Source organism: Adiantum capillus-veneris, chromosome 22 (assembly GCF_014529385.1).
Source record: "Adiantum capillus-veneris isolate H3 chromosome 22, ASM1452938v2, whole genome shotgun sequence".
NCBI classification, from domain to species: Eukaryota; Viridiplantae; Streptophyta; class Polypodiopsida; order Polypodiales; family Pteridaceae; genus Adiantum; species Adiantum capillus-veneris.
The window spans coordinates 49168779-49187510 of NC_140952.1; the positions used below are offsets into that span (position 1 = coordinate 49168779).

The 18732-nt window shown below is 45.5% G+C and overlaps 1 protein-coding gene and 1 pseudogene across 1 annotated transcript in view; both read right to left on the reverse strand.

The window, feature by feature from the left end:
- Positions 1-1590, reverse strand: part of LOC147429312 (uncharacterized) — a 45404-nt gene extending 43814 nt beyond the window's left edge. The window contains exons 1-2 of the mRNA XM_086495441.1: positions 1251-1590; positions 1080-1160 (exon numbers count right to left, since the gene is read on the reverse strand). Coding sequence (XP_086351567.1) covers positions 1143-1160; positions 1251-1469 — 237 coding nt within the window. The 5' untranslated portion in view covers positions 1470-1590 and the 3' untranslated portion in view covers positions 1080-1142. The remainder of the gene's footprint in view (positions 1-1079; positions 1161-1250) is intronic.
- Positions 1591-14606: 13016 nt separating this feature from the next.
- On the reverse strand, positions 14607-16625 carry LOC147429313 (uncharacterized; annotated as a pseudogene).
- Between the last annotated feature and the right edge of the window lie 2107 nt (positions 16626-18732).

An 18732-nucleotide genomic window follows, 5' to 3' on the forward strand; every position in this document is an offset into this window, starting at 1 on the left:
CAAGATTTTGAGGCACAAGATGATAATGTGCTAGGTAATGATCTCACGGACATGCATGTCAAGTTCCTTAGATAGTGTCCTAGAGAAGGTTCCTTCTCTTAATGTCATGTTCAAACGCTTGATCGTAGGATGCGTTCAAAACACGCAAAGCTATGAAGATTTGGGCTAAATTGAAAAACTGTGATGTATACTTACCCTCTTGAATGAAATGACCCAAGTGTGGATCTCGAAAGCATGTGCTATGACCCGAGCCATTGCAAAGGGAAAAAAATAAAGATAAAGAATTTCCAGGCAAGAACTATTGAAGCATAATGTTGGTAGGTTGATGCTCTACCATTAGGCCAGTAACTCTACATCATCGCTTGAAGATAACCTAAGTTCAGGGCAATCCCGTCTACAAATTTTGAAATTTACCTCTAAAACTTTAAATTAAAAAACCTATTGAAATTGAGAAAATTTGGTGTATTAAACTTCACACATGGTCTATTTACCTCTAGATTTATCCACACGTAAGTATTTCAAGTTTTTAATAAAGAGCTTTTCCGAGCAGTGCTCTACAAGATCTCAAAAAAATCCATTCCTATTAATAGGCTTGCATCTTGTAAGGCCCCTCAAGTTCAAACACAACTCATCAAAAAATTTGATATTTGTTAAAAAAAAAATCATACTTGCTTGTATTAAGTCTTCTTAAACTGATGCATTGTTCCATAAATCACCAAAGTTAGCAAGTTATCGATATCAAACCTTTGTATAGCTTGAACAATATAAAATTTTATTTACCACCAATATATTCTTTCCAAAAACTTTAATGGGACCAACCCATAGATGAAGGTTTTTTTTTTCCTTTTTTTTTTTTTTTTGGGGGGGTCGGGGGCAGGGGGATTTGTTATCCTAATATTGATGCTTTCATCGTAATAAATCTCCTCGTATGGAGGAGATCATTGATCTTATGTCTTAAAGGGCATCATCACCGAATGAAATCCCCATTGCAAGTCTGCTATCCAAGTGACTCAAAAACAGAACTTAGAAGTAGAACAAATCATGCAAGCCCATCCTGAGTGAGGAAAGAGATTCCTCACCTTCTATGATGGTGTGGTGCTATTCAACTTGACGGTTGCATCTCCCTCTTGGGCCTTGGCAGATCAAATCTTCAGTTTAAGCTGCACCACCAGCGCAAGTTACATGATTGTTGCAGAATGAGAAAACTTGCATAGAATCAAAACTTGTGAGTGCGTGTGTGTGCACCCTACCTTGCTCGCAATTGACACACATACTGTGACAAGAACGCCAGACTGGCCGGGTACCTCCCAAAGAAATTTGAACCAAAATGGGACCTGCTCAATCGAGCAGCAAGCTTCCGGAGCCCATTCGCAATCGAACCCCCACCTCATGCTCCACTTCAGCCCACCTAACCCTCGCGCTGAAACGAACTGCCTGCGTACAGCTCGCCTTAGCACAGCCCCAGGCATGTAGAGTGCCGCACACACAGTTCCCCAGCCTCACAGCCTCCCTCACACGCATCCCGCCACAGCTAGATCGGGCGCGGAGAGAGAGAGAGAGAGAGAGAGAGAGAGAGTTCAGTGAGAGATGCCTTCAGGTATAGGTGTCTACTGGCTCTAGTTATTCATTCATTAGTAAGATTCCTCCAACCAATCACTAGGGAACCTTATTACTTTTCGCCTATATTTATCCACAGATTTCCCTCACTAAAAAGTCCGTTGATGGTTTCGAACCCAATACGTATGTGCCTACAATTTTGCAAGCAGCTCTCGTTAGCGGGAATCTAGCAAGATCCTCTCAAGCCTTTGAGAAAAAAAACAGAGGAGATGGGACGTGTACAGATCACTTTGCAGGTGTCCTCTCTCTCTCTCTCTCTCTCTCTCTCTCTCTCTCTCTCTCTTTTTTCTGTTTAGACGGGTCTTCTCGAGTTGGGCGGTTCCCTCAGGCTATGTGACGCCCCAGAATGTGGGCGCGTCGGGGAGGGGACGTTTTCCTTTGCTCTGATACCAAGTGTGACGCCCCAGAATGTGGGCGCGTCGGGGAGGGACCGTTTTCCTTTGCTCTGATACCAAGTGTGACGCCCCAGAATCTGGGCGCGTCGGGGAGGGGACGTTTTGGGCCCGGCTCGGACGGGACCGGCTCGGGTCGGGGTGTTTCTTCAAGGGGTCCTCGCGCGGACGGCACCGGCTCAGGAGGGCCGGGCTCGGACGGGACCGGCTCGGGTCAAGTTGCCTTCACGGGGGCCCGGCTCGGACGGGACCGGCTCGGGCGTGGTTGCGTTCCCTGGGTCGACGGCCGTTTGCGTTTCGCGGGTCTTCGCGGGTCTTGCGTTCCGGGTCCCTAGCCCCACGTAGCCTCAGGCTCCGCCACACTGACGGAGGGTCATAGCGTGCCCCGGGGAACCTTGCGTGGAGTCCCCACGGTGCGCGAGTGCGTGGAGTGAGGCTACCGTGTCTAGGTGGGGGGTCCCCTCCCGTGGCCGTTCTCGGGAGGCTCATACCCCTTATATACACCCCCGGTTGAAGAGAGTTCGACGACCGCGTCGAACGTGGGAAAAAAGTGCTTGGCTATGCATGAGGCCGTGGGGACAAAGGGGTGCATATAAGTGCAAGTGATCAAAACTGTTCCCAAATGCAAGTAAGTAGGCATGCTTTGTTTTTGTACTTTTGAGAATGAGTGTGTGTGTATTTTTGGGGTTTTGGCAGAAGGCTGAAAAAGTATGCTTTGAACACCCAAGTAGAATTCCCCATACTTGAGCATTCCCCGAATAGGTAACCCAGTGTGCGCAGAGCCACCTGCTGCGTTGTCCCGCGCGGAGGCTTCTTGAAAGCCGAATCTGAAGTAGCGTTCCGTCGCAATGCAGCACTTGCGAGTTGGTCCCTGTTTGGACGTCATTTGGAGGGCAAGCTCGGGGCCCTGTGGTCTCTTTGTAGACTTGAATGGGTCTTCAGCTCAGCATGGGCCACATAAGTGGCCGGGGCGCGACGAACACCGTTGGCTTGGTTCGTCGCGTTTTTGGTCTTTCTCTGTTTTTGTTATGAAGAGCCCTGTCTGGCTCGCATCTTGCCTTTTTCTCATGTGGAGAGCCCTGTCTGGCTTGCATCTTTGCTTTTTGTGTTTGGAGGTGCCCGGCTCGGATCGGGGCCGGCGCGGGTCACGGGTGACGGCCCGCGGGTTGGGCGCGTCCTGGAGAGCCCTGTCTGGCTCGCATCTTTCCTCTTTATCATGGGGGTGCCCGGCTCGGATCGGGGCCGGCGCGGGTCACGGGTGACGGCCCGGTGTTCAGGACGCGTCACGGGGACGGAGGGCGTGTGGTTGCTTTCTGGAGCTCTCTTCACCAAGATTTTGACGACCCGGGCCATTGCGGTTGGAGTCGTCGTGAGGATCGTGCGCGTCGGGCACGTCGGTCTTCAGCTCGTTTCCAGGAGCTCTTTTCTGGAGCTCTGATACCAAGTGTGACGCCCCAGAATGTGGGCGCGTCGGGGAGGGGATGTTTTGGGCCCGGCTCGGACGGGACCGGCTCGGGTCGGAGTGTTTCTTCAAGGGGTCCTGGCGCGGACGGCACCGGCTCAGGAGGACCCGGCTCGGACGGGACCGGCTCGGGCGTGGTTACGTTCCATGGGTCGACGGCCGTTTGCGTTTCGCGGGTCTTCGCGGGTCTTGCGTTCCGGGTCCCTAGCCCCACGTAGCCTCAGGCTCCGCCGCACTGACGGAGAGTCATAGCGTGCCCCGGGGAACCTTGCGTGGAGTCCCCACGGTGCGCGAGTGCGTGGAGTGAGGCTACCGTGTCTAGGTGGGGGGTCCCCTCCCATGGCCGTTCTCGCGAGGCTCATACCCCTTATAGGCTACGCAGGTTGCATCCCCTAGCCGGACTACATGGGCACGAGGTAGGTGCCATGAGAGACAGCATAGGAATAGAGTGTGCGCAGGTGATAGAGCGCACGCATGCGACTCTCTCTCTCTCTCTCTCTCTCTCTCTCTCTCTCTGAGTCAGTAATAGGAACTGCAAGCTGAATGTGTCTGTCAAGACCATGGCGGAGAATTGTGCGTAGAGACAAGAACTGCAAGTTGAATAATATCATACAATGGCTTAGGGGACAATTCTGCGCAGAGAGTTAACCTTCTTCGGGGAGTAGCGTGCAACAAGGCTACAGAGCCTGGACGAGATCATGGGTGAGCTAATGCAAGACAAGAGCCATCTCATGTGCTCAAGGAGGTGCAGGGCAGACATGAAGGCTGGCGTGCCTCCATTGTCATCTTGGTTGAGTGGTCTGCTCTATCGGGCAGGAGCGATGGGCGCGCGGCGCATGAACCGGATGCTCTATCGGGCAGGAGCGATGGGCGCGCGGCGCATGAACCGGACAGAAGCGGTAGCCTTTACATTTCCATCAACACTTTCAAGCGACGGCATACACCAGCATACCCACAGGCGGTTGTTGAAATCTGTTTCGTTATTTGTAATAAAAAAAAGGTGCACTGCACAATGACAGCAACTCTACCATGGCTCCCCAAGCCCTTCTGCGCTTGTTATGTCCCGTCACTCCCGTGGCTTCCTCTCAGGATCTGGCCACCTATTCCCTGCTAACACGCATAGCTTCCACCCCTTGCACGCCTACTTGTGCTCGTATCCTGCGCTAGCTACCCCCATACTCCCCCCGTCTCACAGTTCGTTTCTATTTCCTAGAGCTGCGAACTCCCCTACGCGCGGTTGTCGCCTCACATCTCCCCCCCTTCCTCCTCCTCCTCCTCTCTCTTTCTCTCCTCCGCGCGTTGGAGTCGAGATCTGCACTCGCTTTTTCTGCATCTGCCAAGATTCTCCTTCATGTTCTTTTTCTACAATTGGGTACCCCCGACTAGAGATTGTGTGAAATTATGAATATTTGTAAGAAGTGCACGCCTGCTTGGTTGGCCTTGTTTGTGTTTGAAGGAGTATGAATCCATACTATGTTAGCTATGTTTTGCATGAGAGTGAAGGCAACGTTCATGTTGATGTCACAACAATTTATCGTTTCACCTCAACACTGCCTTCTATATGTAAATGTGTTGAAAATGGCAAAGTTGAGCTCCGAGCAACATCATTTTGGCAGGTGACCTCTTTTCTTGGGCGAAGGGTGATAAGCCCACTCCTCTTTAGCGTCGAGAGAAAAGACAAAGCTACTGATGACAGCTAACTCTACCACGTTGCTTGTGCGAAAGCGCTCTTAAGAAGTGGTTATGCAATGCATAGTTATCAGTTACTTTTAAAATAATTGAGCCTCATGCATGGTCACAAAAGCGCTCTTAGGAAGTGGTTATGCAATGCATAGTTATCAGTTACTTTTGAAATAGTTGAGCATCATGCATGCATCATTTATTTGTCTTTTATGCAACTATGCAACGCCTTTTGTAACTATGCCAATTTTGGCATAGTTGCATCAATTAGATCTTAATGATAATTGTGCTTCGCGTAACCATAACATTACAGGGGCCAATGGGATCTACAATTGGGAGCGTGTGGGCCATCCGATGCAGATTTGTAGATTCGAGAAGCTTTGCAAATTTGGATCATTTCGCATCCCACTGTTTTGAACCTAACATGTCATGTGCTCTAACCACTACACCCACACTTCGCGGAGATATGTCCATGTTCCCCGTATCCAAAGCACTTCCCCTCCTTGATGAATCGAGCTCGCTCCTGAGGAGTAAGCTTGGGTTGTGCATCCTTTTTCTTTGGGTTGCTCTTTTTCTTTCTACTTTCATTCCCAGAAGTCTGTTCGGCTCGTTGTGTCATGGCCTCATCTGTGGGGTAGGTCAGACTGCTACAGTGAATGGCAAAGCCCCACTTCGCATGACTCATCAACTCTTGAATAGAAGCTGACTTCTGTTCCAAGCAGTGATCTCGGATCTCTGTAGGTAGACCCAAGGTAAACCGCTCAATCTGTTCTATGAACGAGATCTTCTTGAATGAAGAGGCGGGTAGAAAAGAGCTCCAGAATCTCTCACAGTAAGCATTGGTTGTAACTTTCTTGGTCATCCGAAGATGGTTCCAAGAAGCTTGTATATCCCGTTCATACTCTTGCGTCAACCAAGAAGAAATAAAAAGCTTCTTAAATTTCAGCCATTTAATTGGCGCAGTCTTGTTTAAAAGAAGCATGGACCACCAAGTACGAGCATTCCCCTTAAAGTAAGAGGCAGCTCTCCGAATCTTGGAGTGCTCTGAATAGCGTCCTCCCGCGAAAGCGATGTCAAAATGTTGTATAAAAGACAGCCTTCGAAGCATCTGAGTATCCTGAAAAAGTATCAAATTTGATCGAGTGGCCACCTTCCTTAAACTCTCGGACTCTCTTGCTTTTATCTTCCAGAAAGTCATACTAGTTGGCTTTATAAAAATTCTTCTTGTTCGCATAAAAGTTTCCATCATTGAAATCTGAGCTGTCTGTAGACGAGTCCTCAATAGAACTGTCAGTCTTTGGGTGAGATTTAGCCTTCTTTGCCTTTTTCTTGCCCTTTCCGAAGCGTTGTTTCTTGCTTCGCTTTTTACCTTTTCTGTCTTCTTCGCTCGAATCTGAAGAGCTAGAAGAACTATCAGAAGAAGAAGAAGAAGAAGAAGAATTGGGTACTCCTTCAAAGTGAACACGCTTCTTCTGTTTCTTTGCTTTGTCAAATGTCGACTGACGACCCAAATAACCCGGGAAGTCAATGCCTTTCTTATGCTTTTTGGCTTTCCTTTGCGCGTCAAAAAGCTGAGCAATCCGTGCATCAACCACCTCTTCTAATTCCTTCTCTGAATATTTCTTGTGAGCAGAAGGTTTCTTGAGAGCAGGTTTCGGGGGTGGTGTAGTGGTTTTCTACCACTGCTCATGCACTTCTTGAAAAGAAGTCTCGCTCATATATTTTGCAAATTTTGGGTCCTTCGCAAAATTGAGCATCATCTTCGTTGCATCGCCGATCAATTGACGACGCTCCATCTCTCGTCGCTCCGCTTGAGTAGGCCAAGGCGGGCCATACTCTGTGCCAGAATCTTCGTTGTGATCCCTACCCGCATCTCTAGATGTAGAGGGAGTCGACTGATCCTTGCGTGAAGCCATAGGTGCCGCGGAAAAAAAATTGGGGATTGGATTTCCCGTAGACGAGAAATCGCCCGTGCTTTGATACCACTGTAACAGACTTGGGCACTCCAAATCAAGAATCAAACACCACAGCACCAAATAACCACTTCAAGACAATTCACAAATCACAATAGATTTGCACTGGCCCGGTGGAGTTCCGTGCCTAGAGATATTGGCCCCAAAGACTGGCGCCCCTTTCGGTATTTCTTTATGTATTAAAATCAATGTCAGAGTACAAAGAGCGGTTAGGGTTTCACTCTCAGACTCTGCGTCCAAATGCTCTGCAGAGTGAGCCCTAAACCGTTTATTTATTTGTTTACAAGGGATGCCCAAAAGCAGAGCCTTAAAAGCTTAAAAATCAAAAAGCAATGTCTCTCTCTCTCTCTCTCTCTCTCTCTCTCTCTCTCTCTCTCTGTGTGGCTTTCATAAAGATTTAGCTAGTGTCCTTCTCTCTGTCTCTCACAACATATTGCGTGGAGAAAAGCAAGAAAATAGCGTCGCTCAGCTGGGCTTTTTCCACCTCTATATTTTAACACTAGAAACATACCAGGCTTCATAGACTTCCTACGAATCTCTTAGACTTCCTAGAAACATACCAGGCTTCATAGACTTCCTAAAAACATACCAGGCTTCATAGACTTCCTAAGAAAATAGCATCGCTCAGCTGGGCTTTTTCATAGACTTCATACCAGGCTTCATAGACTTCCTACGAATCTCTTCACTGCATAGACTAGCAACTATGTCATCATACAGAAATTTTTCCTCAAGCACAGAGTTGTCTATGGCTATGCAAAATATTTCCCATGAGGAAGGTAAAGAGCATAACAAGAAGATAGGCCGCACCTCGTTGTCAAAATCAAGTCCCTATGATGTCAATTCATTGAAAAGTACGTTGAATACATTTAAGAGTTCAAAAATTGTGTCACCTTCTTTCATGCAAAGCTTGAAGAGCTTCTTCATCAAGTAAACTTTGTTACTTACGCTCTTGCTCTCATATGTATTGCACAACTTGTCCCATAAGGCTTTAGCAGTAGCTTCATCCACAATAGTAAAGTACATAGACTCTGTGAGGTGTAGGTGAATAGTAAGCCTAATTTTGGTATAAAGCATTTTTCACTCTTGAACCATGTAGCCATTGCCCTTAGGGCGCTCAAAGATTGGCTTTAATTGAACTTTTTTTATTAGGACGTTTTGAATTTTCTCTTTTCATATGAAAGCCATCAAACGTTTTAATGTTGTAAATGCCTTTCTTAGAAGAAGAGGCCATAAATGCAAGACTTTAACACTATGGCGAGAATCCTGGAGAAAGCAAAATCTTCTGTGTAACAAGAGCATTTCTTCTCTGTACGAGGAGCAAAAACTCAACCCAAATTATGCATAAAAATTACCATAAATTAACAAGAAGATAAGTTGTGCATAAATCAAGTCAAAACTGACCAAATACATCATCAGCTCGACATAAAATGCACCTATCTCTCTCTATACATAACCTATGGTGAGGCCTCATAAAAGGGAATCTCCAACTACCTTTATCATTGAAGGTGTCGCAACATGCAGGAATATCCTAGCTTAAAGAAAACCTCACCAATGCTCCTCCAAAAGGCTCAGCAGACACAACTATACTTCAGTCTTAGAAAGAGCTTTCTTCCACACTTAGTCTAAGAAATGGCTATGTAACTACCAAAAAACTAAACCAAAACTGGCTCTACAATGGCGTACAATAAGCAACGTCCACAACTCAACATACATGAGTAAATTGCGCACAAACAAGCACCAAAATTGACGCAATAATAGACCAAATCCCTACGAGAATACCTACTCTCAAAACACCTCACTAGCACTCCAAGTGCTCACAAAAAATGCATATGTCAACACATAAAACCTCCCATAATAAGATTGTAGTTAAAATCACTACCAAAAGTGTGTGTGAAAGTCTCTAGAAGTGTTGGGTGAAATACCTATAATAAGTACCTACTTGTGAGGAGCCAACTAGGCTATATGTATGTAGATCACATATTTAAACTCTCAAAAAAGCTGACCATAGATGTCATACATCAATGCCATGCATATGGCACATCATCGTAACCTCTATGAAAAACTAAGAGAACAAGTAAAAATCTATGACCACAAACAATGTATGTGTGGGCTATGTGCCTCCCTTGTAAGCTATAAGCCTATGACCTTGTATGTCGAAGTAGACTCAAAGTCGACGTCGTACCTCCGTTGCCGAACACAACTGCTAACTAGCTCGTTGAGAAGATACGAGCTTACCGATGCCAGGAGCCGCTCGGGTGTCAAAAAACCGAAGCCGAAGATGAATCGACCATGTGTGTGTGTGTATAGTACACACAATCTGTGTGTGCGCGCGTGAGAGAGAGAGAGAGAGAGAGAGAGAGAGAGAGAGAGAGAGAGAGAGAGAGAGAGAGAGAGAGAGAGAGAGAGAGAGAGAGAGAGAGAGAGAGAGAGAGAGAGATACACGTACACCTTCCAAAAGCTTCGCTCTCCCAAGGCTTTCCTCTTCTGGTACCACAAAAGCTTCACTCTTTAGGGCTACACGCCCTGCTTTGTGTGTGTGTGTGTGTGTGTGTGTGTGTGTGTGTGTGTGTGTGATGGGGTCACACACGCCCTTGCTCAATGCTATTGCACTACATAATACTCCCATGTGCTAAATCTTCCCACACTCCACGGCTACAGCAATTTGATTTCCCCACATCAAACTGGAATGAATGCCATATCTATGGGTCACGCACCCAAATGAGAGATGAAGCCGATCTAGAAGCTATTATCTATTCTAGAAGTCAGTGCTATAATTACAGATAAGTTGCATTGACGACTAGCTAGCAAAACACCAAAGGTTAAGCTAGAACAGGAGGGGGTTTATCAGCAAAGGCTCACCACAATGAGCAAGTGCTTGCCCCCTCATAAGACGCTCCTGCCCAAAGATGCAGGTGCAACAAAAATGCAATGAAGGGAAGGGATTGATCAACCAGACGTGGCTAGCACTATGTCAACACCTCCAATCACAAGGGCAAGGAAGGTAGGGCAATCACCCAACAAAAAAACAAATGTGGAAAACCTGAAAACCCCATAAATATGTGTACAAATGGGATCCCCACCATCTGGCTCAAAATATCTGGATGGAGCCACTTAGAAGGCTCACACCATGTAGTCTACATGGAAAATAGCCGGTGGCCAACTTGGAACAACCAATCGCGTTACAAGAATGCCGAAAACAATTAAGTGGTGGGGATGAAACTCCTACCATGGTTTGTTTCTTGTCTTGGCCTACCAAAAGTCACCAAGAGTGCATTAGTAGTCCATTAAGAGACCAATCATAACAAAGGGTAGGCAACGCTAGCTAATGGCCTTGACAATGTTGGGGAGGTGGGAATAGATCTAGACATTGGCAACCCCTAGAGAAGTATTGGCTCTATTAATGTTGTAGTTGATGGGATTGCAGAAGAGACAAATAGCAACAATCATAATAGAAGGTTAACAATGCTGTTGGATATTGATCTTGATGGTAGCTTCCAAGTGGCAATAGATCATGTTCTTCTTGAAGCTTTTCCAACACTGACTTAGTTACATAGCACATTAGAGGACCTTAAGGTCATGTAGTATAGCCATGTAGCTACCACACTAACAATGTTGTAACCACGAAAGTGCGAGAGGAAAAATAGCAACATCCCAATCATTGGTGTCAAGGCAATGTTTGAGGATGCATTAAATTTTTTTAAGATTTCCTCTTACATAGTGAAAAAATAATTCACAAAATCTTTTCTTTTTTGGCATGCCCCAAAGGGATCAAGCCTTAGTGATGCCTCCCCTTTTTGCTAATGAAAAAGAAAAGGTAATTTTTTAGAAAATGCAATTTTTTTTAAGGATACTCATTACATAGACAAAGAAATATATTCACATCGGAACCGAATCATGGAAATGAGAGCTGCCATAATTGTGCATATGAATTCAGACAGTTCCAATTCACGTCATTGGTGACGAATCATGAAGGTCCAAGGATCTCTCTCTCTCTCTCTCTCTCTCTCTCAATTCTTGATTTTTCAACATGAAAACAAAGCAATGCAATCCCTGTAAAGATGACCATCATGACAAGGATGCCTTGGGCTAGGGCATGCCCTCTCTTGCATCTTTGTGAGCTCATGGACTCTTGCCTATGACTCCAGTTCCTTTGAATGCACTTTCTATCGAGCAATGAGCATACCATAGCAGGTTGGCATACCACAGGGCATGGGTGTTTGTCTCCCACCTGAGGTGGTCGTTGTGACGAGCTGCATTTTCAGTGGCCCGTATAACCTACGAAAACCACCCCACACAGTCAACCACAACAACGTAAACTACAGAGAAGTGAGGTTGTTGCCTTATAAAAAGAGAGTGCCTCACAAAAAACAACGAAGGATGCGCTATTGCTATATCTCTCCTCTACCATCAAAGCAACGCTTTTTGTGGCAGGTTTACTTTCATCCCTATGTCAATCTAAGGGTCCTTATCATGCGTGATTGTTTGAGTGTTACGTGTATGCGCACGCGCACACACACACACACACACACAGAGACTACGTTATAATACACTTCCTATACATGAAACGAAGTAAGGTTGAGCAGGCTAGCTATGGTATGTCATGATCAAACCCTTCAAGCAAAAGAACCTCGCCTTTGTGAAACATACCTAATTAGAGAAGCTTCTTATTTTGGTTGATTGGTAGGTGGGGCCACAGGAGAACTCCAAAGCATGGTGTTTATGGCACAAGAAATGGCAGGTGGGACCACACGAGAAATCCAACGCATGGTGCTTATGGCACAAAAATGGCATGTGCCCTTTCAAAAATCATATAACATGACGTTGGTCAGGTACTATGGGTCATGGTTATTAGGTTGTGCACCTATGAAGCAGCCACTATATGTTGCTCAATTTCTTCTCTCCTTCCCCTCTTGCAACTCATTTAGATCCTTGAGCTTTGATCTCCCATGCCTTCCTTCATCAAACAATAAGCTGATGTGCTTGGCAATGTGATTGCTTTTATCACAAATTATTGAGCTTGCATAAGGTTTTTCAGCAAGTGAAAATAGTGATGAATTATAAATAACTCTAGAGGCAAGCCTCATGATTTTCTCACTTGTTTTGCTTGACAAGGCATTATTGCTGTAACTTACAACGATCAAGAGGCACGTACCAAGGTCCTAGGGCTACTATCGATGCGAGAGTGTGGGAAGAAAATGGTTGGAAATATACCAAAGGATAACAATGTTGGATAATAGCCATGTCAACAACCAATGTGGGGGTTTCAATGAGGACCGATGGAGGGTCAAGCCATTTGGCAATGCCTTGGGGACAAAAGGTTTGACCAAGGCTCAAGAAAAGGTAGGATTTCTTCGTCCAAAACCCATTCAAATAAAAAAATGATGGTATCAATTTTTACCAAAAAGGATTGTACAGTCCGACTCCACTTTCAAGTATTATAGTTGAAAAGTTCAAATTTATGAAGAATTTTCCTTCTCAAATATGGTTTTCACATTCTCATGAAGGGGTGAAAAGGATCCAAAGCTGTCTCTGTCAAATCATTTTCCCAAGCTCTAGGTTTGACTCGTGTAGCCACAACACTAAGTAACACCGGCATTGAATGAGGGGATCGACGGCCGGGACTAGCGAGCAAAATCTCAAGGTGGGGTAAACACAGGCAACGCAAAGAGTCAATCCCGTGGTTAGAGTCAATCCCGTGGGGGAGAGGGTAGTGGGTTCAAGTCCCGGATCCGAGAAAGTGGGAATCTTTTGCATTCCGTAGGAAATCCAACGGTCACGATCAACTGATGATCGTGAGCCATTGATCCCACCTCCAAATGGAGGTGTCAATTAGTGACGAGGGTCGCCTCCCTCCCCTGTGCAGACTGTGCTTTGCCATCCACGTGTAAACTCTTTACTGCCCCCCACTCCCCTGGATTCGACGGCCGGGAATGCTCGCCCACAAGCCATTCCCATAGTCAGGGCTCTCGGCCTCCTCCGGTCGCCCATGATTAATGGGAATGGTTAGTAGGCGACCATTCCCTACACCTTAAAAGGTAGGGTAAAGGGGCAAGTAAGGGGCCACCTAAGGTTTTAGGAGGGTTGAGGTGTCAAAATGGTAAAATTTGGGGAACTTAGGGTATTGACTAGGTTGGCTAAGTGCTCCTCTAACTGTGGGGGTGGATTAATGGCAATCTGGTGAGAACAGGTGGATGAAATGATGGTTTTTTTGGTTTCTTTGTTAAAAAAAGAGGGTTGAATGGGGAGATAAGGAATCCCCACTAATGTGCCAAGCTACTCTCAACTGGGTGCAAGCTAGGGCCAGTAGTGGGATGGACACTTGCCCCTAATATCTCCTTAAAGGATCAGTGAAAACCCACTAAAGAAGGCACACGTGTCGGACATATTTGTATTTATGCGCATCCATCCGATAATGAAGGCCACTAGCCTACCTACCTAGCCTCGAGCTGCCGTAATGGCCGTGTACTGACCCTACTCTCATGCTGCGTCCTAACGTGCATAATCGCCTTTGATTTTCGCGTTCAATCACCAGTGGTCAGCTGGATTCGAGCTCGCCATCATACCTGCAAAGCTTCAATGGCAGATACCGGGCAAGACCATCACCACTCAATCGAAAAAATGCTAGAGGGTGCTGTGGCACATGAGAGCCACACTGTGCTCAGCTTGTTGGAGACAACAACAAGCAATGCAAGCAGGAAGACAGATTCTGATGAGTACGATTGACAGATTAGTGCGGTGTCACCAGTAAATCCAGTAATGAGTGCTGATGGTCTTGCGGTCCCACCATGTAGTAAAGTAGCATAGCCTTTTCCACCTGGGAAAGCTTGGATTTGACGCACATGACACAAAGTTGAACCATGGTATTGTTTGAAATCGGCTGACAGCAACTACCTAGCAGGGAACAGAGCAGGAAGAAGAAGGCGACGTGTGTGCACAGTCAATGATTGAACTGGAGAACGCAGATAAAATTGGAGGTTAAATAAGCTTGGACTGGCTCCTCCTCTCTCCTTTTTGTGGGTTTCTCTTTCTCCTCCTCTCTCCTTTTTGTGGGTTTCTCTTTTTGTTTTGACTAATGACATTGTTCGATGCAGGCACTGGTCGACAAGATTAGATGCAGGTGCTGACAACAAAACCTATTTTTGACATGGTGAGAACATTTGTTTCTCACTCAGCAATCATAATGCTTGTCTTTCTTTGTCAGCATAAATACAAATTGTTTGGAAGCTTGCTGCTAACACACATAAACAATTTAAAAGATGCTGTAAGATATGCAAAATGCCGTTCTTGTAATGAATATAGTCAAACATTATCCGTGGTAAATACCTAGCACTACTATATCAAAGTGAAGGATTACAAAGGGGTGCCCAAAAACTTATGGATAGTTTGCTTTCAATAGCCAAAATCTGGCTACAAAATCAGCAAGAGTTGTTCATAATGTTTGAAGTAGACTGGATGAACTTGTAGCTAGTGTGGTGGTTGGCACTAAAGTTGTTGTTGCTGTCTTGATTGTCTAATCTTCTCCAATCAATGTCGTCGTGCAAAAGCATGATATGGTTGGTCCACATGCAATGGTCGTAGAAGTAAACCTCGGGTAGAGCCATCTTCCCATAAGATTGACCGTAATTGTTGCTCAAACTGTTGTTGTTGAACCTCCCAAGCCCTTCTTGAAAGCCGTGCGTGTTGTGCCTCTGTTCGCCTTTGCTGAGCAGCATCCCTATCTGCTTGTGTTTGCTGCTTTTTCTTCTCTTTTTCTAACTTTTTATCTTCCTTTGCTTTAGCAAGTTCATCTTTCTTTGCTGTTTTGGCCTTCATGCTTTCAATATATTGGTCTGAAGTGAGAATCAAGCTGTTGGTGTAGTCAACAAATGCCTCGCGATGAACCTGCCTGATGCACATCTCTGTTGTTGCAGGGACTTGAAGAAGATTTATTATGCGATTTTGATCTTCGATCGCTTTGTTTTGAGCTGAAGAAGAGGGTGGGATGTTCTCATCAGCAAGTGGTTGATTTAAAGCTAGATTGGGTGTTGAAGATGAGGCATTTTGATGATGAAAACTTATGTTTTGCTAGTTAGCAGCATGTGAAGTCGTGTGATGCCTGCGTGATGGTTCCCCAAGTTCCATGATGTCTTCTTGCTCTAAGAGCTGAGTGAAACTTAATTGATGTCTGACATCTGCTTGTGCAACAAACATGCTTTCTTCAATTTGTGTTGCCATGTCATTCAAAGCCATAATGGCCTCATCCTCTATCTGATCTTGTAGTGGTGCAGTTGGCACTTGAGAAACCTCCTCTTCAATGACTTGCTTTGAATTGTCGATTAGGCTAATGTGGTTACATGGCATACCTTTGAAATCTACTGCAGATGGATTAAACGGTCAGATGCCGGTCGTCTCGAAGCCTGCCTTGATGTTTGATTCTGTGAAAGAGGTTTTGATAAACTTTGCCACAATACTTGCCAATTCCGCTTTTGAAGCTTGTCGTGAGGTTGTTCTTTGCTGCCATATGTCTCTCTCTTTGCGAAACTGAACCTTCAATGACTTGAATACAGAAACGTCCAAGGGTTGTAATTTGTGTGAAGTATGTGCTGGTAATGTCATTATGTCAATTCCTGCTGCTTGTGCTTGTTCAGCAACCTCTAGTGATACATGGCTGCCATGACCATCAAGTATTAATAGATGTCTGCTGTCCTTTCCTATGCTTTTAGTGATTGCATTATCAAAATGTTGAAGCCATGCTTTGAAGAGTTCTCCCATCATCCAAGCCCTCTTTCGCATTGCCATTGCCGCTCCTTCTTCACAATCTTGAATGTGATTGCTTGTTATGCGGCTGCCTTTGAAAATGTAGTATGCTGGAATGGACTGTCCAGTAGCATTTACACAACACAATACAGTCATCCATTCTCGAGAGTCACATGTGATTGCGTAGACAGATTTTACACCTTTCTTTGCCAGGACCTTCATCCCCCTGTCTCTGGAGCCTTGAAATCCTGTTTCGTCCGCATTCCATATGTGGGTGGGTGGGTAGTTATGCTCATTGTAGAGTTTTTTCAGATTTTCATGGAGAGACTTTACTATTTCTGGGCAAAATCGTGTGGCTCTTGATTGGTCCAGGCCCTCTGCTACTCTGAAGACTAGGGAAGGATGTAGCCTCCAAAAGCTATCCCACCAACTCTTTCCTGGGATACCGTTTGAGAACAATGTGTGCCTTGTTTGACAGATTTCTGCCACTTTGAGTCTCACATCCATAACTGATACGCCATGTCTGGCTTCGCCCTTCATGTAAATCCATTGAAGTAGAGCTTTCTATTCGTCCTCCGACAGTTGCGTTGGCGGACCTCGCTTCTTACTTTGAGTTCTTCCTTCCTCCCAATTTGAAATGGCAGTTCTGCTGATGCCAAACTGCAATGAGCATTTGTGTAAGGACATGCCATTTTCTCTTGCTTCAAGTGCTCTTGCCATGTCTTCTTCGGTCCATTGAAATTGTGTGCGCTTTTTACTCCTTGCTGGCGTGTTCGGAGACTCTTGGTTGTCTTCAGAAGCTAGATTTGTAGACCTTTCGACAGGCACTCTTGGTTGTGTTGACTGCTTTTTACTCCTTGCCGGCGTGTTCGGAGACTCTTGGTTGTCTCAAGAAGCTAGTTTTGTAGACCTTTCGACAGCAGGCACTCCTGGTTGTGTTGACTGCTTTGGCTTGGGGAATGTAGGTCTAGCCATGACAGCAAGAGGAGGTGTTTTCGTTGATTTGCGCTTTCGTGAACCAGCTTTAGGGTTTGGCTCGGCCACTCTCTTCTCTGTATTTCTGTCCAGTTCTGCTAAAGGGGTTGTCTTGTGCGATGCAGATCTTAAATCCTTGCTTGATGTGTTTGTGTGTATTGATCGACCAGGTATGGTTTGCTTTCTCCTTGCCATAGTGCTCCTGTATATTGAAGGCTGATAGGGAGTCAATACATGATAATGAGGTGAAAGACTTACATATGATGCATGATACATGAACCAAGAAACTTACATATGAGATCAGTTAGAGGTTGTGCTCCTCGGGAGTGTCTTGGAGAAGATGAGCGTACTCCTTTACTGAGAACTTGCTCTTGGGGGCTGAGCTTGAAGGATTTATTGCTGGACTGTTTGGTGTCGGAGTTGGAGTTGGAGCTGGCTTCGAAGTGGATAAAGTTGCAGCCTTGGGGGAAACGAATCGACCTTTCCTTCGTGGTAGGTTGCACATAAAAACGGGCATTACGTGCACCCACCCACAGCAGCAAACACGGCCTCCATTCTTGTGAAGCAAGAGTGATGTACAAAGCAAGCCTTCAAGTGTCGGATGTCGCTCTATTAGGCATGCCTTGCATTCGCAAAGTGCGGGAGCAGCCATGAATAGTTCTGCTTCATTACCTGTTGCAAAGACACCTTGTTAGGGGAGTTGTGGCATATACATGACTTGTTGATTCCTCAGATATATAGGATTCAGGCTTCATTACAGTAATTCAAAAAATCAACAGCAAGTAGAAGAATTAAGTGCCAGTCATGAGTGCTTTTGCAAATTGTATCGGTATGTATCTTCATCTAGAAAGCTGTTTTCATGTAAAAATTAGTAGAGTCAGCAGTGTACAATGCTCAAGATTTCTGTGCATGGGCATGCTTGTGCCAATAGGATTTTACAAAAGGGGTACTTCTCTGTGCACTTCAAGTGCTCAAACACTTCTTGTAAGATGAAAAAGACCAGGCATACGGGAGTCTTAATGACATACATTTAACAAGGATCAGATGTGACATCTACGCTTGCCAGCATGTTTCTTCGTGTACCTTATCTGATTAAGTTGTCCTGTTTTAACTGAACATACAAGGATTGATTTGCAAGCTTAAAATGACCGTACAAGGACATGGCACATCCTGCATATTAATGGGAGCTCCTTAACATTGCGAATTCTTGGATCTGATGAGTAAAGTCACCTGTTCTTGCTCCTTTAAGTCATTCCATTCTCATAAAATCACCTTAAAATCTACGTCTAGTAGCAAAATGTTGGCAGAGCCTCATAACTAGTCATACCTCTAGTGATACATGGCTTCAGTACCTGTTGCAAAGCCACCTTGTAAGCTTGTTGTGGATTCGTGGAATAAGACTACTTGGTTCACTGGTTAAACAAGTGGAGAATTGCTGGTGCAGTTTAAGCAGGGTTTCTAATGTTTTCAGCTTGTGCAGGTTGTTCACACAGTTGCAGGTGTGTCATACACAGGAGGGTTTTATGGATGGTTTGCAGGTTTGGGATAAAGAAGGGCGAGACTGCTCTGTGAGGTGGTAGTGAAAGGGGATTGTTCAAGAGAGGGCTGGGGTTCTTAAAGAGAGGATGTGGTTATTGAATTTTCTGATTTGGATGCTTCTGATCGGCTGCGTTTGCTTGTTCCTGAGATTGATTGCTCTCAGTACGTAATTGAGATGTTATAATTTTAACTGGGGTGGCCGATTTGCATTTGTGGTCAATGCTGACAGAGTGCTTATTGCAGGTTGTGGCTTATGAAGGCACAGTGGTGGATATGATGAAGGTGGGTGCCTATCTGGATTCGGCATGGGTCTTCATGAGTACTGGGGAGTTGTGGAGGATTATGACGCGCGGTGGAG